The sequence below is a fragment of the Neolamprologus brichardi genome, chromosome 18 (assembly GCF_056152115.1).
Source record: "Neolamprologus brichardi isolate AB-2024 chromosome 18, ASM5615211v1, whole genome shotgun sequence".
Classification (NCBI taxonomy): Eukaryota; Metazoa; Chordata; class Actinopteri; order Cichliformes; family Cichlidae; genus Neolamprologus; species Neolamprologus brichardi.
In genome coordinates, this window is record NC_142121.1 from 605,208 (window position 1) to 622,558 (window position 17,351).

At 50.1% G+C, this 17,351-nt stretch overlaps 1 protein-coding gene across 2 annotated transcripts; it reads right to left on the bottom strand.

Annotated features, from left to right (window-relative positions):
- Positions 1 to 10,935: 10,935 nt before the first annotated feature.
- LOC148097214 (armadillo repeat-containing protein 1-like) lies at positions 10,936 to 16,567 on the bottom strand. Of its 2 annotated transcripts, XM_087831914.1 has the most exons (8): positions 16,352 to 16,567; positions 16,255 to 16,300; positions 14,878 to 15,074; positions 14,507 to 14,598; positions 14,131 to 14,320; positions 13,885 to 14,046; positions 13,676 to 13,750; positions 10,936 to 12,211 (listed from the first exon to the last, which is right to left on the bottom strand). In XM_087831914.1, exons 3-8 carry the CDS (start codon positions 15,037 to 15,039, stop codon positions 12,020 to 12,022), a joined length of 873 nt encoding a protein of 290 aa, XP_087688040.1. In that variant the 5' UTR covers positions 15,040 to 15,074; positions 16,255 to 16,300; positions 16,352 to 16,567; the 3' UTR covers positions 10,936 to 12,019. The 2 variants fall into 2 exon arrangements, with proteins under 2 accessions (XP_087688040.1, XP_087688041.1); XM_087831915.1 differs by lacking the exon at positions 16,352 to 16,567 and having other exon boundaries at positions 13,930 to 14,046; positions 16,255 to 16,344.
- Positions 16,568 to 17,351: the final 784 nt, after the last annotated feature.

Here is a 17,351-nt window from a genome sequence, read left to right on the forward strand (position 1 = left end):
ACATTCTCATCTCGACAGTTTCCCACCGAGTCTGTCAGCGACGAGGAAAGAAATCATCTGAATATGAAAGTGAAGGAATCCCAGCGTGAGGGGTGACCAATGCTGGCTGGTGTAAAGAGACGTTGCTCAAACATTTCTGAGACAGAAACATGCTTTAACGTGTCCTGGTATCAGCGGTGATGTGTTTGTGTTTGGCTGCTCCTCTTTACAGATCAGGAACTTTGCACCTGAAATAAAAACATTATCAGTGAAACAGCTGCTCTTAAATGTTTCTGTGATCATCTTTTTATTTGATCTTGTTGTCGTCTGTCAGGTCTGTGAATGAGCCACAAGCAGCACATGTTTGTCTATCAGCGTTAATAAAACACAAAGACAATAACAGTTAGTGGGAAATCGATAAAGTCCCAGACAGTGTGTTGAGAGTCAACAGAAACCCGACGTGGAAGCTTGACTCACATCAGTGAAAATGCTGATAAGAGCTGGTGTGGAGCTGCCAGCACAAACACGAGCAGGGCAGTCATGTCACGCTGGTCCTGTGCAGAGACCGTTACCTGCAAACTCACGTTGCACGTCCTCTGATTACACCAACATTTGTTTCTTCTGCTCTGCACGGCTTTTATTTTGGAGGCAGATAAAGCGAACGCCGAGTTCTGCACTCGTGCTCGTCCTCACACGGACAAACTGTCCACAGCTGCTTCACAACAGATCCAGAACATGTCTGTTGAGTTACAGCACGTCAGCGATGACCTGCAGAAACACACGGTGCCGGTGTCGTGCCAAACTAGGTTCCCCGACAGAATTTGTTTCCCCTGCGTCGGGAGCACACGCTGGACTGTCCAAATCACGGACAAACAGGATCCCACATTGTTGATTTTTAGTTTACAAACACTTCTTATAATGACTAACTACTCCTGAGATGTTAGCTCTTTATACAACAAAGTTATAGTGGGATACAAATAATATCAGGCTGATCCTGCCACAATTTGTTCCCCCTGTGTAAATCACGGACAAACAGTATCCCACATTACTGATTTTTAGTTCACAAACACTTATTATGAAGCATTACTCCTGAAACTTTGGAGGATTTAGCTCTTTATATAGTAAAGTTACAGGAGAATAAAAATAGTTATCAGCCAAAATGTTAATGGTTTATTAAAATAATCCCATCTGATACCCGTGAGCAATAAATATATAATTTTCTGTTGTAACCCTCAAACTGAATGGTAATGTAACGATACTAATTTTTCACTTTTTCACAAAATGAAAACATCAGTACTTCCTGCGTGCTCCCAGCACAGGGGAAACAAATTCTGTCGGGGATACCTACTTTGGACGATACCGGCGCGGGCGCACGGACGCAAACCCTCGGCTCGCCGGGCCTCTGGGCTTCGATGTGGAAATAAAAGTAATTTTTCCTGTTTGTGGAGGATCGGGGTTCACGCTGTGATTGTCTGACCTGATTCTGCTGAGTGAAAGTGTGCGAGCAGCCAACAGCCTGCAGCGTTAGAGCGATGACCCCTGTGGACCAACACCAGGCGACAGCAGGAAGGAAAAACTCCCTTCCAACAGGAAGTTAAGAACCCGGATCAGGGTTGGGTTGTGAGAAAGGAGAGCATAAGGAAAGAGGACGTTTCCTCCTGTGCCATCAATGTGCAGGAAGTTACAGCTGTTCAGCTTTCAAAATAAAAGCCCAAATACTCTTAGCAACAGTTTTGTTCTGTTATTTTTGAAACAGAAACGTTTGCATGGAGGTCAGAAGGAGTTTAATGTGTAGCCGGTGCTTTGTGCTGCATTTTTCTGAAGACTGTATATAAAAGATGGACATAACCACGACACAACATTCCTTGGTGTTAGGATTTGTTGGAGAGCGACCTCCCAGATGTTTTTCTGTGAAACATTCTCCCTCTGGGTTCATCGCATACTTAATCTGGAACATTAAGTGATGTCAGGACACACTTTGACTCGAGCTCTTGTTTGGTTAGAATCAGGCGTTAACATGAATGTTAAGGACTTCCCCGAGAGATCTGACACATCTGAAAGCTTCAGGAACTATTTCAAGTTTGTCTCCTGCCTGAAATCTGGAGCTGATTTCTGTGTGTGTTGGGGATGCTTTGTGCTCCTGTGATAGACTGAAGCCATCTTCTATTCTTTCTGAAACCGTTACGCTCCGAGGCGGCTGAGGTCTCCAGTTGGAGCCTCATCAGGTGTTTGATGAGGTCAGCTCTCTGCTTGAGCAACAGTGTGAGAAAAAAGCTCGGTGAGCTTGAACATCACATCTGATGTAATCCGAGCGTTCCCGCAGGAGGCCGGCTCTGGTTGGGAAAGCAGCCGTCTGGTTCTCATTAACGGCTCCGAGCTTCACGTAGACTTCCACAAAATTTGATTACACAGAAAAGACGTCACATCTTTGTGTGGCTCTCAGCACAGTCATTGTTAACTATGTGAGGACGATGAATCACGACACTGTGTCAGGAAATGAATGAGGATCCAATTGCAGGCACTCATTGAGATACGAATGTGGTTTATTGTAGAACAAAGGTGGAAAAAAAACGGAACAAAACTAATCTGCACTGAGACAAACTAAACTATTGAACAGCAAACATGAACACAAAGGAATGTAGACGACGGTACATGATGGTGACAGCAGGGAAACCACACAGTAGATACACAGACGGCCCAGCGACTACAACAACAGAAGACACGGACTTTCACAATAAAACAGGAAACAAGAAACCCTCACACAAGGACGCAGACTCGACACTGAGAGGCAGACAGAATATAAACATGAGACACAACCGAAGAACAAATCCTTAAACACAAAAACTAGAATTCGAATAATAACCAGCAGAGCACACGAGTGTCAGAAAACAAACCACAACATAAGAAACGGCCCAGAACCGTGACACGCCGTCACAGGAAGCTGCTGCTCAGGTTCTCGGCTTGAACAAGTCTTTGATGAGTCAGCGTTTGCTCAGCGTCACAGACTTTCAGGCTGAAGGCTTAAAGTCAACACAGTCCTGTGAATAAAGAAGTCTGTGTGACTGCACGCTTGATCGGAGCTCAAACGCTCAGAGGAGGAAGCTGGAGGATTAAACACCCGCGTCCGTTACTCTCACATCCTCCCTCTGACCTGTCAATGCTTTAGCCAGGAGCCAGACAGTGCTCTTCATCAGCAGTTGGCTTTTTTTTTTATTAAGCCACTAACTCTGACCTGCGGTTCAAGCAAAGAAAGGGGGTCAGTGTGGCTGTAGCACGGGTGGCAGAGCAGGTATCTGCCAATCAGAAGGTTGGTAGTTCAATTCCTGGGATATCTGAATCCTCGAAAACACTCAAGCACAGATGAAGCAGTGCTTGTGTGAATGAGGCATAAAGTGATAAAAACCAGTTAATTTACCAAAACACCTGATTTACAAAGACAAACTTTATCTTCATGGTTTCATTTAACCTAAACGTGCAGCATGTTTCAGCACACAGGAAGCAGTCCAAGGACACACTGAAGCTTTTCTAGCACCGGCAGCAAACCTCCACCAGTAAAGCTCCACTAGTAAAGGTCCACCAGTAAAGCTCCACCAGTAAACCTCCACCAGTAAAGCTCCACTAGTAAAGGTCCACCAGTAAAGCTCCACCAGTAAACCTCCACCAGTAAAGCTCCACTAGTAAAGCTCCACCAGTAAAGCTCCACCAGTAAACCTCCACCAGTAAAGCTCCACCAGTAAAGCTCCACCAGCAAACCTCCACCAGTAAAGCTCCACCAGTAAAGGTCCACTAGTAAAGGTCCACCAGTACAGGTCCACCAGTAAAGGTCCACCAGTAAAGGTCCACCAGTACAGGTCCACCAGTACAGGTCCACCAGTACAGGTCCACCAGTAAACGGCTGAAGGATCAGTGAGCAGAACACAAATATGCCATACGCACAAGTAGCATTAATTACCCCACAGCTAAGCTCTACCTGCACGTTCACACTGCAGACATCCTGTTCCTCTGACCAAAGGAAAGGAGATTTATAAATGACAGGCCTCCAAACATCGTGAGGAGTTCGATTAAACTGTGTTTCTGCAGCAGCTGCAGCAGCAGCTGGGACTCTCCAGCCTCTAGGAAGGGAACGGGAACTGAAATAAGGGGTTATGACCACGATCTGTAGAAGAGCATCTCTGAGCCTGGAAGCAGACGGGCTGCAGCAGCAGGAGACCACGTCAGTGTCACTGCTGTCAGTGAGAACAGGAACCTGAGGCTACAGCTCACACAGACTCGCAAAACTGGACAACACAAGGTGGGAAAGCGCTTCCTGGTCTGAGGAGCCTGGCCTGTTTCAGTGTTCAGGCTGCTGCTGATTGGAGCTTCTTCTGAAGCTCAAATTAAACATGACGGTGAGTTCACTGCACTCAGACGGCCTCCGCAGCCACAGATCTCAGTCCTGCAGAACCGTTTGGGATGTGGGGGACTGGGAGAGTTGCATCAAGGATGCACCAGCTGTGTCATGATGTCGTGATGATGTCATGTCAACATGGACCAAAATCTGTGAGGAACATCTGAGCCATGAAGAATGAAAACAGCTCTGAGCTTTAACCTGATACTAGCAAGGTGTAGCTAATAACGTGACCAGCGTATTACTGTAGGGTCTTTACCTTACAACATTAAGCACCTTGAGACAGCAGTTAATGCTCAGTAAATCAAACTGAAGTGGGATTGGAGCGCTGCAGTACTCTCATGGCACTTAGACCCCACAGTGTACGATAAACTCAGTGTTTGTTTGATGCTGTGGGCGTCAGGCCCAAAATCTCTGCTGGAAAATAAACCAAAGAACACGGAGTGCTGAGGGTATTTTGCCAGAAATAACACAAATGGCATGCACTCATAAAGTTATGCCAAATATTCATAAATCATTTTTAAATACAGCTGATAAACTTTCACAATAACTGCAGCAGCTGGTCCCGCAGTCAGCGTGTTAGTCTCTCCCTCACAGTGAATGCTGCCCATAAACCCATCAGGAGTTCATTGTTTACGATGGGAGCGCTGGATAACAGCTGCATCTTTATGTGAACGTGCAGGAGAGACTGTTCTCTGCTGTTCTCAGAGGACGACACGCTGAAGGGAAAGCAAACACAGTCAGTGCAGCAGCAGAGGTTTGCACGCTGCTGTTAAAAACAGAGATTTCCAAATGAGCATTCCCACTTCCAGGAAGTGTGACTGCGTGACACAGAGAACAGGATCCACCATAAGCCATCAGGCCCAGGTGTGAATGCTGAGTGGAAATATCCCACAAAAGTGTCTCTGCAGGCTCGTGTCAGGGTGAGCAGTGAGATTATTTTAGGACAGTAAGAGGAGCGTGTTGTGTGCTGCAGAACATTCAGTGCTGGCTGACGAGCCTTAAAGTGCCTTCAGATTTCTGATGAATGGTTTGGACGACGTTCAGAAAGAGTCGAGTTCGACGAGCCAAAGACACCAGGACGGCGCCCTCGCCAATCCTCTCGCCTGCCTCGTCTGTGCCTCTGAGCTCCGAGCCGTCATGTGTGGTGTTTACGATTGTGTAACTCTGCATGAGCTCATCATGCTCGTGTTTTTGGACGCAGCACGGCCGGGCCTCACGCTGCGACCTCGCCGTGGAGGAACGGCCTCCTCTGCGTGAACTGCAGCTTTCAGCAGCACGAACAACAGCAGCTTTTCTTTTTCTGCACAGAGCTGAACAAAAGCCTCCTCTCAGCGCAGGAGTCAAAGCCACATTGAGCCAGAACACTCAGAGAAGCCGCCGCCCCTCTCTGAGCCCACTGCAGGCGGCGGCGGCGACCTGCAGGCAGAGACGTGTCGACTCGTCTCATTTACCTCTTCTCACTTTTGGATCCTTCTTACATTTGGAGCACAGCAAACCAACCCCACGCCTCACACCAGTCCTGGGCCCACAGTGGGCTCTGCTCCCTCATTCACTGAGCTGATTTTTCCTGACATCCCCCCGGCGTTCATGCCTCCTCCCACACCCCGAGCAGGGATCTTTGCTTCAGTGAGACAAGTCATCGCTAATCAGGATGAAAGGAGAAAACCAAACAGGTTATTCTGATTCAGAAAATGGAATCTGCCCGAAAACATTCACTTCCTTCCTTCCTTTTGTCCTTTCATGGAGGTTTAGATCCGTCCTTCCTCTGCCTCTGATATTGTAATAAGACCTGTTCTGTGTTCATCTCCACAGCAGACATGCTTCCCTGTTATTGCCTGATTATAAACCATGTGCCAGCAAACATGCCCGTGCAGGCCCACAGACGGCAGGACAAGGCCACACCGATCCCACAGAGGTGGGTGTGCCCACACTGCCCACGCCAGCTTTGCTCCTCTGGGTCCTTATTCGTGTTTTCTGTGGGAAAGCCCTGCATGGGCATGTTTTCCAGGTGACTGGCCCACAGCAGGTGTGGAAACAGGAACAGTGACTAACTCAGGCAGACTTTGGTGTTTCTGAATTGTAACCACAGAAAATCACATTGTGAAATCTGTGAATCCTGAAACGGTGGAGTGGAGAAGATCAGCCCACTCACATCTTCACAGGTATATTCAAGCCGGTCGGCCGTCCTCCCGGTGCCACGGAAACCCTCAGTCAGCTCAGGCAATGACCTTCGACCTGTAGCACTTACATCCTTTATAAGGTAGAGACTGATCGAGACATCACCTCAGTTCTTCAATCGGCTCCACGAGGACGCTTTATCCACGAGGACGTTTTATCCACCGAGGACGCTTTATCCACGAGGACGTTTTATCCACGAGGACGTTTTATCCACGAGGACGCTTTATCCACGAGGACGCTTTATCCACGAGGACGTTTTATCCACGAGGACGCTTTATCCACGAGGACGTTTTATCCACGAGGACGTTTTATCCACGAGGACGTTTTATCCACCGAGGACGCTTTATCCACGAGGACGTTTTATCCACGAGGACGCTTTATCCACGAGGACGCTTTATCCACCGAGGACGTTTTATCCACGAGGACGCTTTATCCACCGAGGACGTTTTATCCACCGAGGACGCTTTATCCACGAGGACGTTTTATCCACGAGGACGCTTTATCCACGAGGACGCTTTATCCACGAGGACGCTTTATCCACCGAGGACGCTTTATCCACGAGGACGTTTTATCCACGAGGACGTTTTATCCACGAGGACGCTTTATCCACGAGGACGTTTTATCCACGAGGACGCTTTATCCACGAGGACGTTTTATCCACGAGGACGCTTTATCCACGAGGACGTTTTATCCACGAGGACGTTTTATCCACGAGGACGTTTTATCCACGAGGACGTTTTATCCACGAGGACGCTTTATCCACGATGACGTTTTATCCACCGAGGACGCTTTATCCACGAGGACGTTTTATCCACGAGGACGTTTTATCCACGAGGACGCTTTATCCACGAGGACGTTTTATCCACGAGGACGTTTTATCCACGAGGACGCTTTATCCACGATGACGTTTTATCCACCGAGGACGTTTTATCCACGAGGACGCTTTATCCACGAGGACGTTTTATCCACCGAGGACGTTTTATCCACGAGGACGCTTTATCCACGAGGACGTTTTATCCACGAGGACGTTTTATCCACGAGGACGTTTTATCCACGAGGACGCTTTATCCACGAGGACGTTTTATCCACCGAGGACGTTTTATCCACGAGGACGCTTTATCCACGATGACGTTTTATCCACCGAGGACGTTTTATCCACGAGGACGCTTTATCCACGAGGACGTTTTATCCACGAGGACGCTTTATCCACGAGGACGCTTTATCCACGAGGACGCTTTATCCACGAGGACGTTTTATCCACCGAGGACGTTTTATCCACGAGGACGCTTTATCCACGAGGACGTTTTATCCACGAGGACGCTTTATCCACGAGGACGTTTTATCCACCGAGGACGTTTTATCCACGAGGACGCTTTATCCACGAGGACGCTTTATCCACGATGACGTTTTATCCACCGAGGACGTTTTATCCACGAGGACGCTTTATCCACGAGGACGTTTTATCCACGAGGACGCTTTATCCACGAGGACGCTTTATCCACGAGGACGTTTTATCCACGAGGACGCTTTATCCACGAGGACGCTTTATCCACGAGGACGTTTTATCCACGAGGACGCTTTATCCACGAGGACGCTTTATCCACGAGGACGTTTTATCCACGAGGACGCTTTATCCACGAGGACGTTTTATCCACGAGGACGTTTTATCCACGAGGACGTTTTATCCACGAGGACGCTTTATCCACGAGGACGTTTTATCCACGAGGACGCTTTATCCACGAGGACGCTTTATCCACGAGGACGTTTTATCCACCGAGGACGTTTTATCCACGAGGACGCTTTATCCACGATGACGTTTTATCCACCGAGGACGTTTTATCCACGAGGACGTTTTATCCACGAGGACGCTTTATCCACGAGGACGCTTTATCCACGAGGACGCTTTATCCACGAGGACGCTTTATCCACGAGGACGTTTTATCCACGAGGACGCTTTATCCACGAGGACGTTTTATCCACGAGGACGTTTTATCCACGAGGACGTTTTATCCACGAGGACGCTTTATCCACGAGGACGTTTTATCCACGAGGACGCTTTATCCACGAGGACGCTTTATCCACGAGGACGTTTTATCCACCGAGGACGTTTTATCCACGAGGACGCTTTATCCACGATGACGTTTTATCCACCGAGGACGTTTTATCCACGAGGACGTTTTATCCACGAGGACGCTTTATCCACGAGGACGCTTTATCCACGAGGACGCTTTATCCACGAGGACGCTTTATCCACCGCGCCTGAACAGCTCAGCTCAGCATTTAACACCACATCTCCCAGCAGCTGGTAAACAGACGGGGCCCACTCAGGATGAAGCCACCCCTTCAAAACTGGATCCTTGACTTCCTGACAAGCACACCTCAGTTTGTGCGGGACACAGGGACTCCACTTCCTGCCATTGAGGATGTCCACAAGAAGAGATGTCTACGTGGAGCACGCATCACTCTCAGGGACTCCTCTCATCCTGCCAATAAACTCTTCCAGCTCCGCCCCTCCAGGAGGCGCTGCAGGACCCTTCAGACTAAAACCAGCAGGTTTAGGAAGATCTTCTTCCCCACAGCTGTCACCCTACTGAACCTTTCCATCCACACCCCCCCATCCCTCCCAGTGACCACGATGTCATTCATTCTCAACATTCACCACACGCTCACATTGGTTCCTGCTTTAGTTTTAGGACACTGACAGAGTCTCTGTTACACTGCCCACTGTTATAGTCCAGAGAGCCACGCCCCCACTGAGGCAGACTCACAGCACTCTGTAGATGTTCACCTCACACTGCGACATCTGCATATATGCTACACATCTGCATATATGCAACACATCTGCATATATGCAACACATCTGCATATATGCAACACATCTGTATATATGCTACACATCTGCATATATGCTACACATCTGCATATATGCAACACATCTGCATATATGCTACACATCTGCATATATGCAGATGTGTTGCATATATGCAACACATCTGCATATATGCAACACATCTGTATATCCTGTATAACAATATAAACATCTGTATACTTATTTGTATACATCTGTTCCCACCTTCTATACGACCCTTATGTATATATAATCTGCTCCTACTGCACTTCTGATTGGATGGCAGCTGTATTACGTTAAACTTGTACATGTGTAAGGACAATAGAGTTGACTCCTCCTACTGAGCACCGGGCCCCTCAGGGCTGAGTCTTGAGCCCTTAAACGTTCAATGTTTGGTACAAATCACATCATGAAGTACAGACGAGGCACACCCGAGTCCTCAGCACGTCTACAGACGCACCACTGACAGTGCTGACGGGCAGCATCTGCGTGTGTGCGCCCGAGGAGAGCGGTCAGGTCGCCGAGAGGACCAGTAGGGCCACAGCGCCATCTGTCGAGAGCCCGACCACGGCCTGCTCTCACAGGAAACCTCTCTCCAACCGCCATCAGACTGCTGAACGGAGCCGCGGCCGCTCTCGAGATCACTACAATCTGTCAACTAAACGTTTCAGTGCGAGCATAATTTCTCCGTTTGAATATTTACCACTGTGTTTGTTACATTTGAGGCTCGTGTGTGTTTTTGTGTGAGCAGTGCTGAGTGACAACACAACGAATCTGAAACAGGAGCTCGAGGTTCACCAGTTTTTATTCAGCAGTCACCACACAGACGTTTCTACGGCAACACATGATGAACACACGATGAAGAAAATGCACGAGCGTCAGCTGGTTTCAGCGAAACATGACGTCACCACAACATCAAAGAAAAGCTTTTATTTCTGATACATGTGAAACTTCACACTTTGACCTGAGGAAACAAGAGCAGAGCGCGCACGGGTGGAGAACAGCGCGCACGGGTGGAGAACAGCGCGCACGGGTGGAGAACAGCGCGCACGGGTGGAGAACAGCGCGCACGGGTGGAGAACAGCGCGCACGGGTGGAGAACAGCGCGCACGGGTGGAGAACAGCGCGCACGGGTGGAGAACAGCTCACCCATGCGCGTTGGGTGTTGTTTTAAAGATGCTTCGGTCACATGACCTGTAATAACGCTGTAAAGCGCCGTAGCGCTGAGCTCGGCTTTAACGCGAGCGTTTAGCGAGGCGGCAGAACCGTGATGTCAGTCAAGAACCGGGAGGCGGGGCGTCGCCCTCCTCGGGAGGAGGCGGCTTCAGCGGTCCCGTGGTTACCATCAGAGCGGGACATCCTCAGGAACCCGAGGGTTGGAGCTCGGCACTCCGTGGAGGCTCTACGACGGGGCGTTTTATACAGCGTTTCCATGGAAACGCCAATGACATCATCGATGCGTTTACCTTGCTGTCTTAAATTCAACAGGCTACTCTGAACGTGATTGGACCGTGCGTTCTGTGGGTGGAGTCGTGAGCTCGTTAAAGCTCCTTGGACCTGATGCTCGGGAAAACCGGAACACTACTCTCTCGGACTCTAAGCTCTCCCAGCCGGCACGCCGTCTTCTCACACGTCACCGGTCACGTCACTGGATCGTGCTTCTGTTCCCGGCGTCGTCCACAGAGTAACACACGCCGTTCATACTCAGCAGCCTCAGATTAAACCATGTTTAATAAAAAAGGTGGTGATTCCAACGCTTTGGTCTCCGAGGTGAAATAAAAGCAGGTAACATGTCTCCATAAACACGACAGTGTCGGCAATCAAACCTGTGACCTTTCAGTCTCTCTGATCGGCCCGCAGCTTTTAAACTGACGCTCTCGACTAAACGTGACGGCAGCGGGCGGCGTGACGGCAGCGGGCGGCGTGACGGTGGACGTGAGTGCAGAAAGGCTCGTGCATCTCGTTACAGCCGGAGCGAGGACCCCGGCACCGTGTCGCCTGTTTGAATAACTGTAAACGTTCCTGTCCTGATTTGTTATGTTAGGTTACGTCCTTCCTCACATTAACACATCTGCCACATATGAGCGAAACAGTCTGACCTCTGACCCCGACACGCGGCTCACGTTACGAGCCCGCACTCAGACATTACAGGAAACGCTCCGCTCGGCCCAGCGCGGCGTTTAACCAGCTCTTCTTCTCTCGCTCGTCGATGTTTCTCTGCAGCCCCAAAGGAAGCAGCAGGAAGTTTGTGATCAGAGAAACTGAAAGGCACGGCTCGCCGCCGCCGCTCCAACACGTCAAACGGCACGAGGGCCAATAAATAATAAACAGTATAAAGGAGGAGGAGTCTCGTTTGTTCTGACTCGGCGTTTGTTCACTTCCTGTCTGTTAAGACATTTTGGTTTGTAACACAAGGACTGGTTCACAGAGACGACGTCGCCACGTGCAGGTCAGGCTGAGCGTGCGACCCCAGGAGGAAACAGTTTCCACGGCAACATTTCACACTTTGCGTCGTCTCTCCAGCTGAACATCCTGGTTTGGCAGCTGTGAGTTTTTGTTCTGAGACGAGGACGAAGGTCCGACGGTGGGAGGCGGGGCCGCGGAGCGCCGACCCTTCCGCCCGGTCACCAGTAGAAGGAGCGGGACAGGAAGTTGGCGGCGGCTCCGAGCCAGCTGTTTGCGTCCTGCCCCGATCCCACTCGGCTCACCGCCTTGTCGGGCTCCTGAGACGGGCTCTCCTCCTCCGGCAGGTAGTCGGGGAGGTCCACGTTCTGCTCCACCTCCACAGAGCCATCCTCCGGGAACGGGATCAGGACCTGCACACACGGACGGGAACGCACACGTTAGACGCGCTGCGATAGGCTGATCTTTAAGCATGACCCCGCCCCTTGGTTTGTGTGCGTCTTCCTGTCAGTGAACTCGTGCCCGTCATCTTGCCACGCTCACAAACATGAGCTACACCCACTCCCACGATCCCACTTTGATGGTGTTATCAGCCGGGCGTAGTAAACCCGGCCCAGGTGGAGTACCCCTGTGCCCCCCCTGTGCCCCCCCCGTGGGAGGCCCACAGTGGGTCCAAACTGGGTGTTACTGTGTGAGCAGGAAATGTTGTAACGTCTTTGATGCAGCAGGCCTGAGTGGGCTCCACAGTGACAGCCGGCTGAGCGAGCACATTTCTAACTACCAGGTGTGAGTTTGTCTCTGCTGCCCCCTGCTGGTTACACAGCGTCTCAGCTCTTTAACCTTTAAGACCGACCATAGAACCAAGTCCGCCAGAGCTTATATTATATGTTTACATGCTGTGGAGCCATTTTTGGGAGCATTTCAAGTTGATATACATCAATACAACCATTACAGCCCAAATTTTAATAATATGTCTGCATTAAGTGCATAGTAATTACATAAATTGCAAAAAAGCGCAATAAACTACAAAAGAATTGAAAATCATTTTTGTTTTTTTAACATATATTTCTAGTTAGAGAAATTTAAGAGGCTTATCCCTCAAAACTGTAAATACAAAAAAGTTGCACAAAATAGTTTCCCACCACAGGAAATTTATTTTGAGTGTCTTCATAGTTTTATTTTTGAAATACACCAATTTTTATATACTGCAGGAAAAACGAAAATAAATATTATAATGCAAATTTGCAAAAAAGCAGCATATGCATCAAAATAAACTATTTCCAGCAGTGCAATATGAGTCCTAAGCATCCCAGAAACCACACAGAAAGTCATAAAGTCAAACATAACTTTTAAAAACACCAGTATAGGCTCATGAGACCCTGATGGTAAAAAAAACTACATTTCTGCTAAAATGACGTCACTTCCGGTTTCGGGCAGGACATGGCGGACATGCGATAGTTCGCGCTGATGGACGTAGGAAGTGTTACGAACAGCTGATCGGATCAGCAAAGCGTGTTTCTGGAATATTATGTTTTTGTTGCTGCAAGTGCTTTTTATGCAGTTTTTGCAAAACTATATGTGGAAGGAAACTGTGACCGAGGACAAGCTGATGGCATAAGATGTAAGTACAACTCCTCCGGTTTCATATGCAAAAAAAATTATTGCGCTAGCTCACGTGGTTGCAGAGCTACCGGGATTTAAAAATAGTTACGCAAAACGGAGCGTGCTGTTCTGACCGGCTTTAAAGGGTTAAACCCCACAGCTGACAGACCTGCTCCACCTTCTCTTCTGCTGCTTTTAGCTTCAACATCACGCAGAGCGAAGCTGTGAGCACGAGAGCAAGCGTGACGTGCGAACGAGCTGAGAGCCAAACTGACCTCGTCTCCGTCTTCTCCTTTCACCACCTGCAGCGCCTTCATCACCTCGGTGGCGGCGATCGCAGACGCCAGAGCCTGAACACGAAAACATCGTCAGTTATTCAAAGACGAGCATCAAAATGCTCCTGAAACTCACATTTCAGCAGCTGATTCACAGAAAACGACACAAAAACTTCAACAAAGGAACAAAAGCAGGAAGCTGTGATCACGTGATTATACAGCGAGAACCACGAGGGGGCGTGGCCTGGTCTGACCTCGGCCTTCAGGTCCGAGCGGATGCGGACGATGCACCTCTTCACGGCCATCTGGAAGGTGAAGCTGATCACGCCTTTGATCTTCAGCAGCGCCTCCTCGCACAGACTCCTCCGACTCTGCAGGGTCACAAAACAAAACGCTCATGACTCCTCCCACCGCTCGCGCCGAGGGAATCATTACTGAGTGAAAGGCGCGCTGACCGAGTCGTCTAGGCCGTCGATGTGGAGGACGACGGTCTTGGCTCTCTTGTTGCTGGAGCCCAGGAAGAACTGGGCTTTACGGCGGCTGCTGACGGGCTCCTCGGCCGGTTCGGCGTCGCCGCTGCCGGACGCCTGCAGGAGCTCGTAGATCTCAGACGCCAGCAGCTTTGTCTCTCCGGGCGTGGTCGACCTGGATGGAAAGAGCAGAGCTGTGGAAACTCGTTTTCCCAGCAGCAGGAGTGTCAGCGCTCTGCTGAACAGGTTGGTAGCGACTCACGACATTCCTTCTTCCTTTAAACGTGTTTCTTAGAGCAAACAGGAAGTGACAGTCTGTTACTGTGCTTGCAGAAACCTGGATCAGCTCCATCAGACTCACTTCTGCATGACGTTCTGGAGGCTCAGCATCATCCCCAGCTCCGCCCTCAGCTTCTCCCGGTTGGCTCGACATTCTGCCAGGTAACGGATCGCCTGGAAGGACACCCGGGAAGAGAAACTGAATCAGAGACGGCTTCACACACCAAACTCTATTCAAATATCGTCTAATTTAAAAGAACAGATTCTGTTGCTGGAAATAAACCAGCAGCCTCTAACTCTGATGTTTGGGTTCAGACACCTGGGGCAGATCTTTGTACACAGCAGGTGTTGCATCGAGCCGAGAGCTGCTCCGGGTGTCTGAAACCCTCATGTAAGCTCCGCCCCCTCTCTATTGGAGAGAGTCTATGTGTCTCCTCTGGACTGTGAGCTCACCAGCAGGGCGGAGTAGACCACCTGAGGGTTGGGGTGGTCCAGGAACAGGATGAGTCCGGGCAGGCAGCCCTGGTCCTGGACGATGGCCCTGCGGTTCATGGGGTCGGCGGCCAGGTCCCTCAGCTGGTTGACCACGGCCAGCGCGTCCGGCTCGGCGGTCATGGCTGCTGCCGTTCACTCGCCCATAAAAGAAGCAGCTGAGGGGCGAGCAGAGTAAGGTATTTCTACGTCATTTATTTTCCTCTCACGACCTCTGACCTCTGAGAAACCCAGACCATGAATATCACGGGAAACAGAAAACGTGTTTCCTTCACACACATTTCACTGTATTCACATCCTGACAACAGAGCTTTACATCAGAAGGTAAACAGCGTGACCTGGTGACCACAGGGTCAGAGGCAGCACGGGGGGGCGAGGCGATAACGAGGACCGTAGCTTTTATTAGACCCTGTGTCAGATCAAGTATTTTTAATTACAGAGGGCGTGGGGCCGATTCAGGAAGGTCAGTGCAGGTGTTCCCCTACGAACACAGAGCTGTGTCCATCAGAGCCTCGTCCGCCGAGCTGTGAGAAACTAGCAAAGTTTCCTCCATGTTTTTATTTTAAACTTCATTTTCACATCTACGCTAACTGGACGCTTTGTCACATCGCGCTCTAGTCTTCAGTGTAGTTGTAGTTAAGCGAGGTAAGCTTGAGCTGCTGGGGTGCTGGTCTCAGTCACAGCAGCAGGAGGTAAACCTTAGACCCTGTTTGGAAACGACCTCCCGTCTCTCGTTTCCTCTCACCCTCCTCTGCAGCAGGTGATGGCTGTCCTGGTTCTGCAGCTGTGGGTGGGGAGGATGCTATGCAGAGCGGAGGAACTCATCTGTGGGAGGACTCGTAGGAGATGCAGCTGGATGCAGGCGTCTGTAACAACCCGTCGAGCGTTCAGCAGAGACATTAATGAGAGCACATTGAGCCTGTAGAGGCCGGAGGGCTGTTTCCTGCTGGTGTCCGGCCTCCAGCTGATAAACTCATGTTGGATCTACAGCTTCATGAACACAGACTCAGGAACATCTTCCTCAGAGGAGCCTCGATGATGATGATGAAGGGAAATGCTTCCTGCTCTATGAACGCTCTGATATACTTGAACCTGAAGCTGTCAGACTGAAGCCTGGATGGACCCGCCTGTCCAACCTGTCAGTTGTTAATGTGCTGCCGAACCGACCGGAAACCTCCCCCGTGTCTTCCGTTTCTCCGTTATTGCGTCTTTGATTGTGTTTCTTTCTACAGAAGCCGGAAGAAGCTAAATCAGCTGATTCTCGCGCTAACTTTGGCGTCGGCCTGCGGTCGCGGCTCAGCGCGGCTCTCAGGCTGCTCGAGCCCCGGGAGCACTCACCTCTCTGACGGACACCGAGCGCCGGCTAGCGGCTAACTGGTCCCGCGGGCTGTCCGGTCCCGCGGGCTGTCCGGTCCCGCGGGCTGTCCGGTCCCGTGGGCTGTCCGGTCCCGTGGGCTGTCCGGTCGGCCTCTCCTCCGTCAGCCTCGCGCGGTGGTGACGATTCCGCACCTCTTCGGGGGTCGCGTGCGCGCGGGTTTTCCGTCTCCGGCGCCGTTAACGACTCGATGAAAACACCGTGAACCGAAGCAGCGACGCTTCCTGCTGAACGCCACCCGGCCCTCCACGGCGCAACGTCAAAGCCTGCGATTGGCTGAGCCGAGACCACCTGATCGCGCCGACCAATGAGCTGCTTTGTTCCTACAGCTAATGGCGCCGCGCCCTGAAGGAACCGGAAATTGACGCAGGATCAGCTGGAGACAAAAACGTCACATTTATCTGAGTTATAGGTTTAAAAAAGTGGATTTAAAACACTTCCATGAGCTCATTTCCTGTTTGCACCTGTAGCACCATCACACCTGCACATTTCTATCACTGTTGGAGAAACTGTGGCCGCATCGTTTCCGGTGGACGTAGAAAAGCACATTTTAGCTTCCTGTTGTGAACACTGGAGGTGCACAGAGCTCCGAGTGAGATGCTCACAGGAGAAAGCATGTTCTGCCCGGTGACATTAATTTGGTGGCAGTTTCTACCAGAGTAAACATGTTTGTCTGGAAGATCTCCTGGAGTTTCTGTAGAAAATAAATCAGCTGATTCTGAGGAGCTCAGCTGGGAACCTCTCAGTTGACTCATAGACAAACACGTTTTATTAAACCAAACATCAATCACGTCAAACTTCCGGTAGCAGGTAAATGTGGAGCCAGGTACAGATCTGCAGGTGACGCTTTAATGTTGTTGCTGCTTTGTCTTCATTGAACCCACAAACCGTCAGACAGCCACGATCGTTCTGCATTTCCACAGAAAATGAGTCATTGCGAGCTTTTACCGCGTGATTCTGTCGCGCACATGCACGCGGACTGCAGAGGTTTTCTCCTCAACCTGAGTTTTTAAATCCCTGCATTAATATTTTCTTTGGACTTCGCTTTTTCCCGTAAACA

Bases quoted from the DNA above. Each gene is read 5' to 3' on its own strand.
- LOC148097214 (XM_087831914.1), bottom strand. From the start codon at position 15,039: ATGACCGCCGAGCCGGACGCGCTGGCCGTGGTCAACCAGCTGAGGGAC. The intron at 14,599-14,877 runs GTGAGCTCACAG...GTGTCCTTCCAG, and splicing joins TGGTCTACTCCGCCCTGCTG to GCGATCCGTTACCTGGCAGA. The intron at 14,321-14,506 runs GTGAGTCTGATG...CTTTCCATCCAG, and splicing joins CTCCAGAACGTCATGCAGAA to GTCGACCACGCCCGGAGAGA.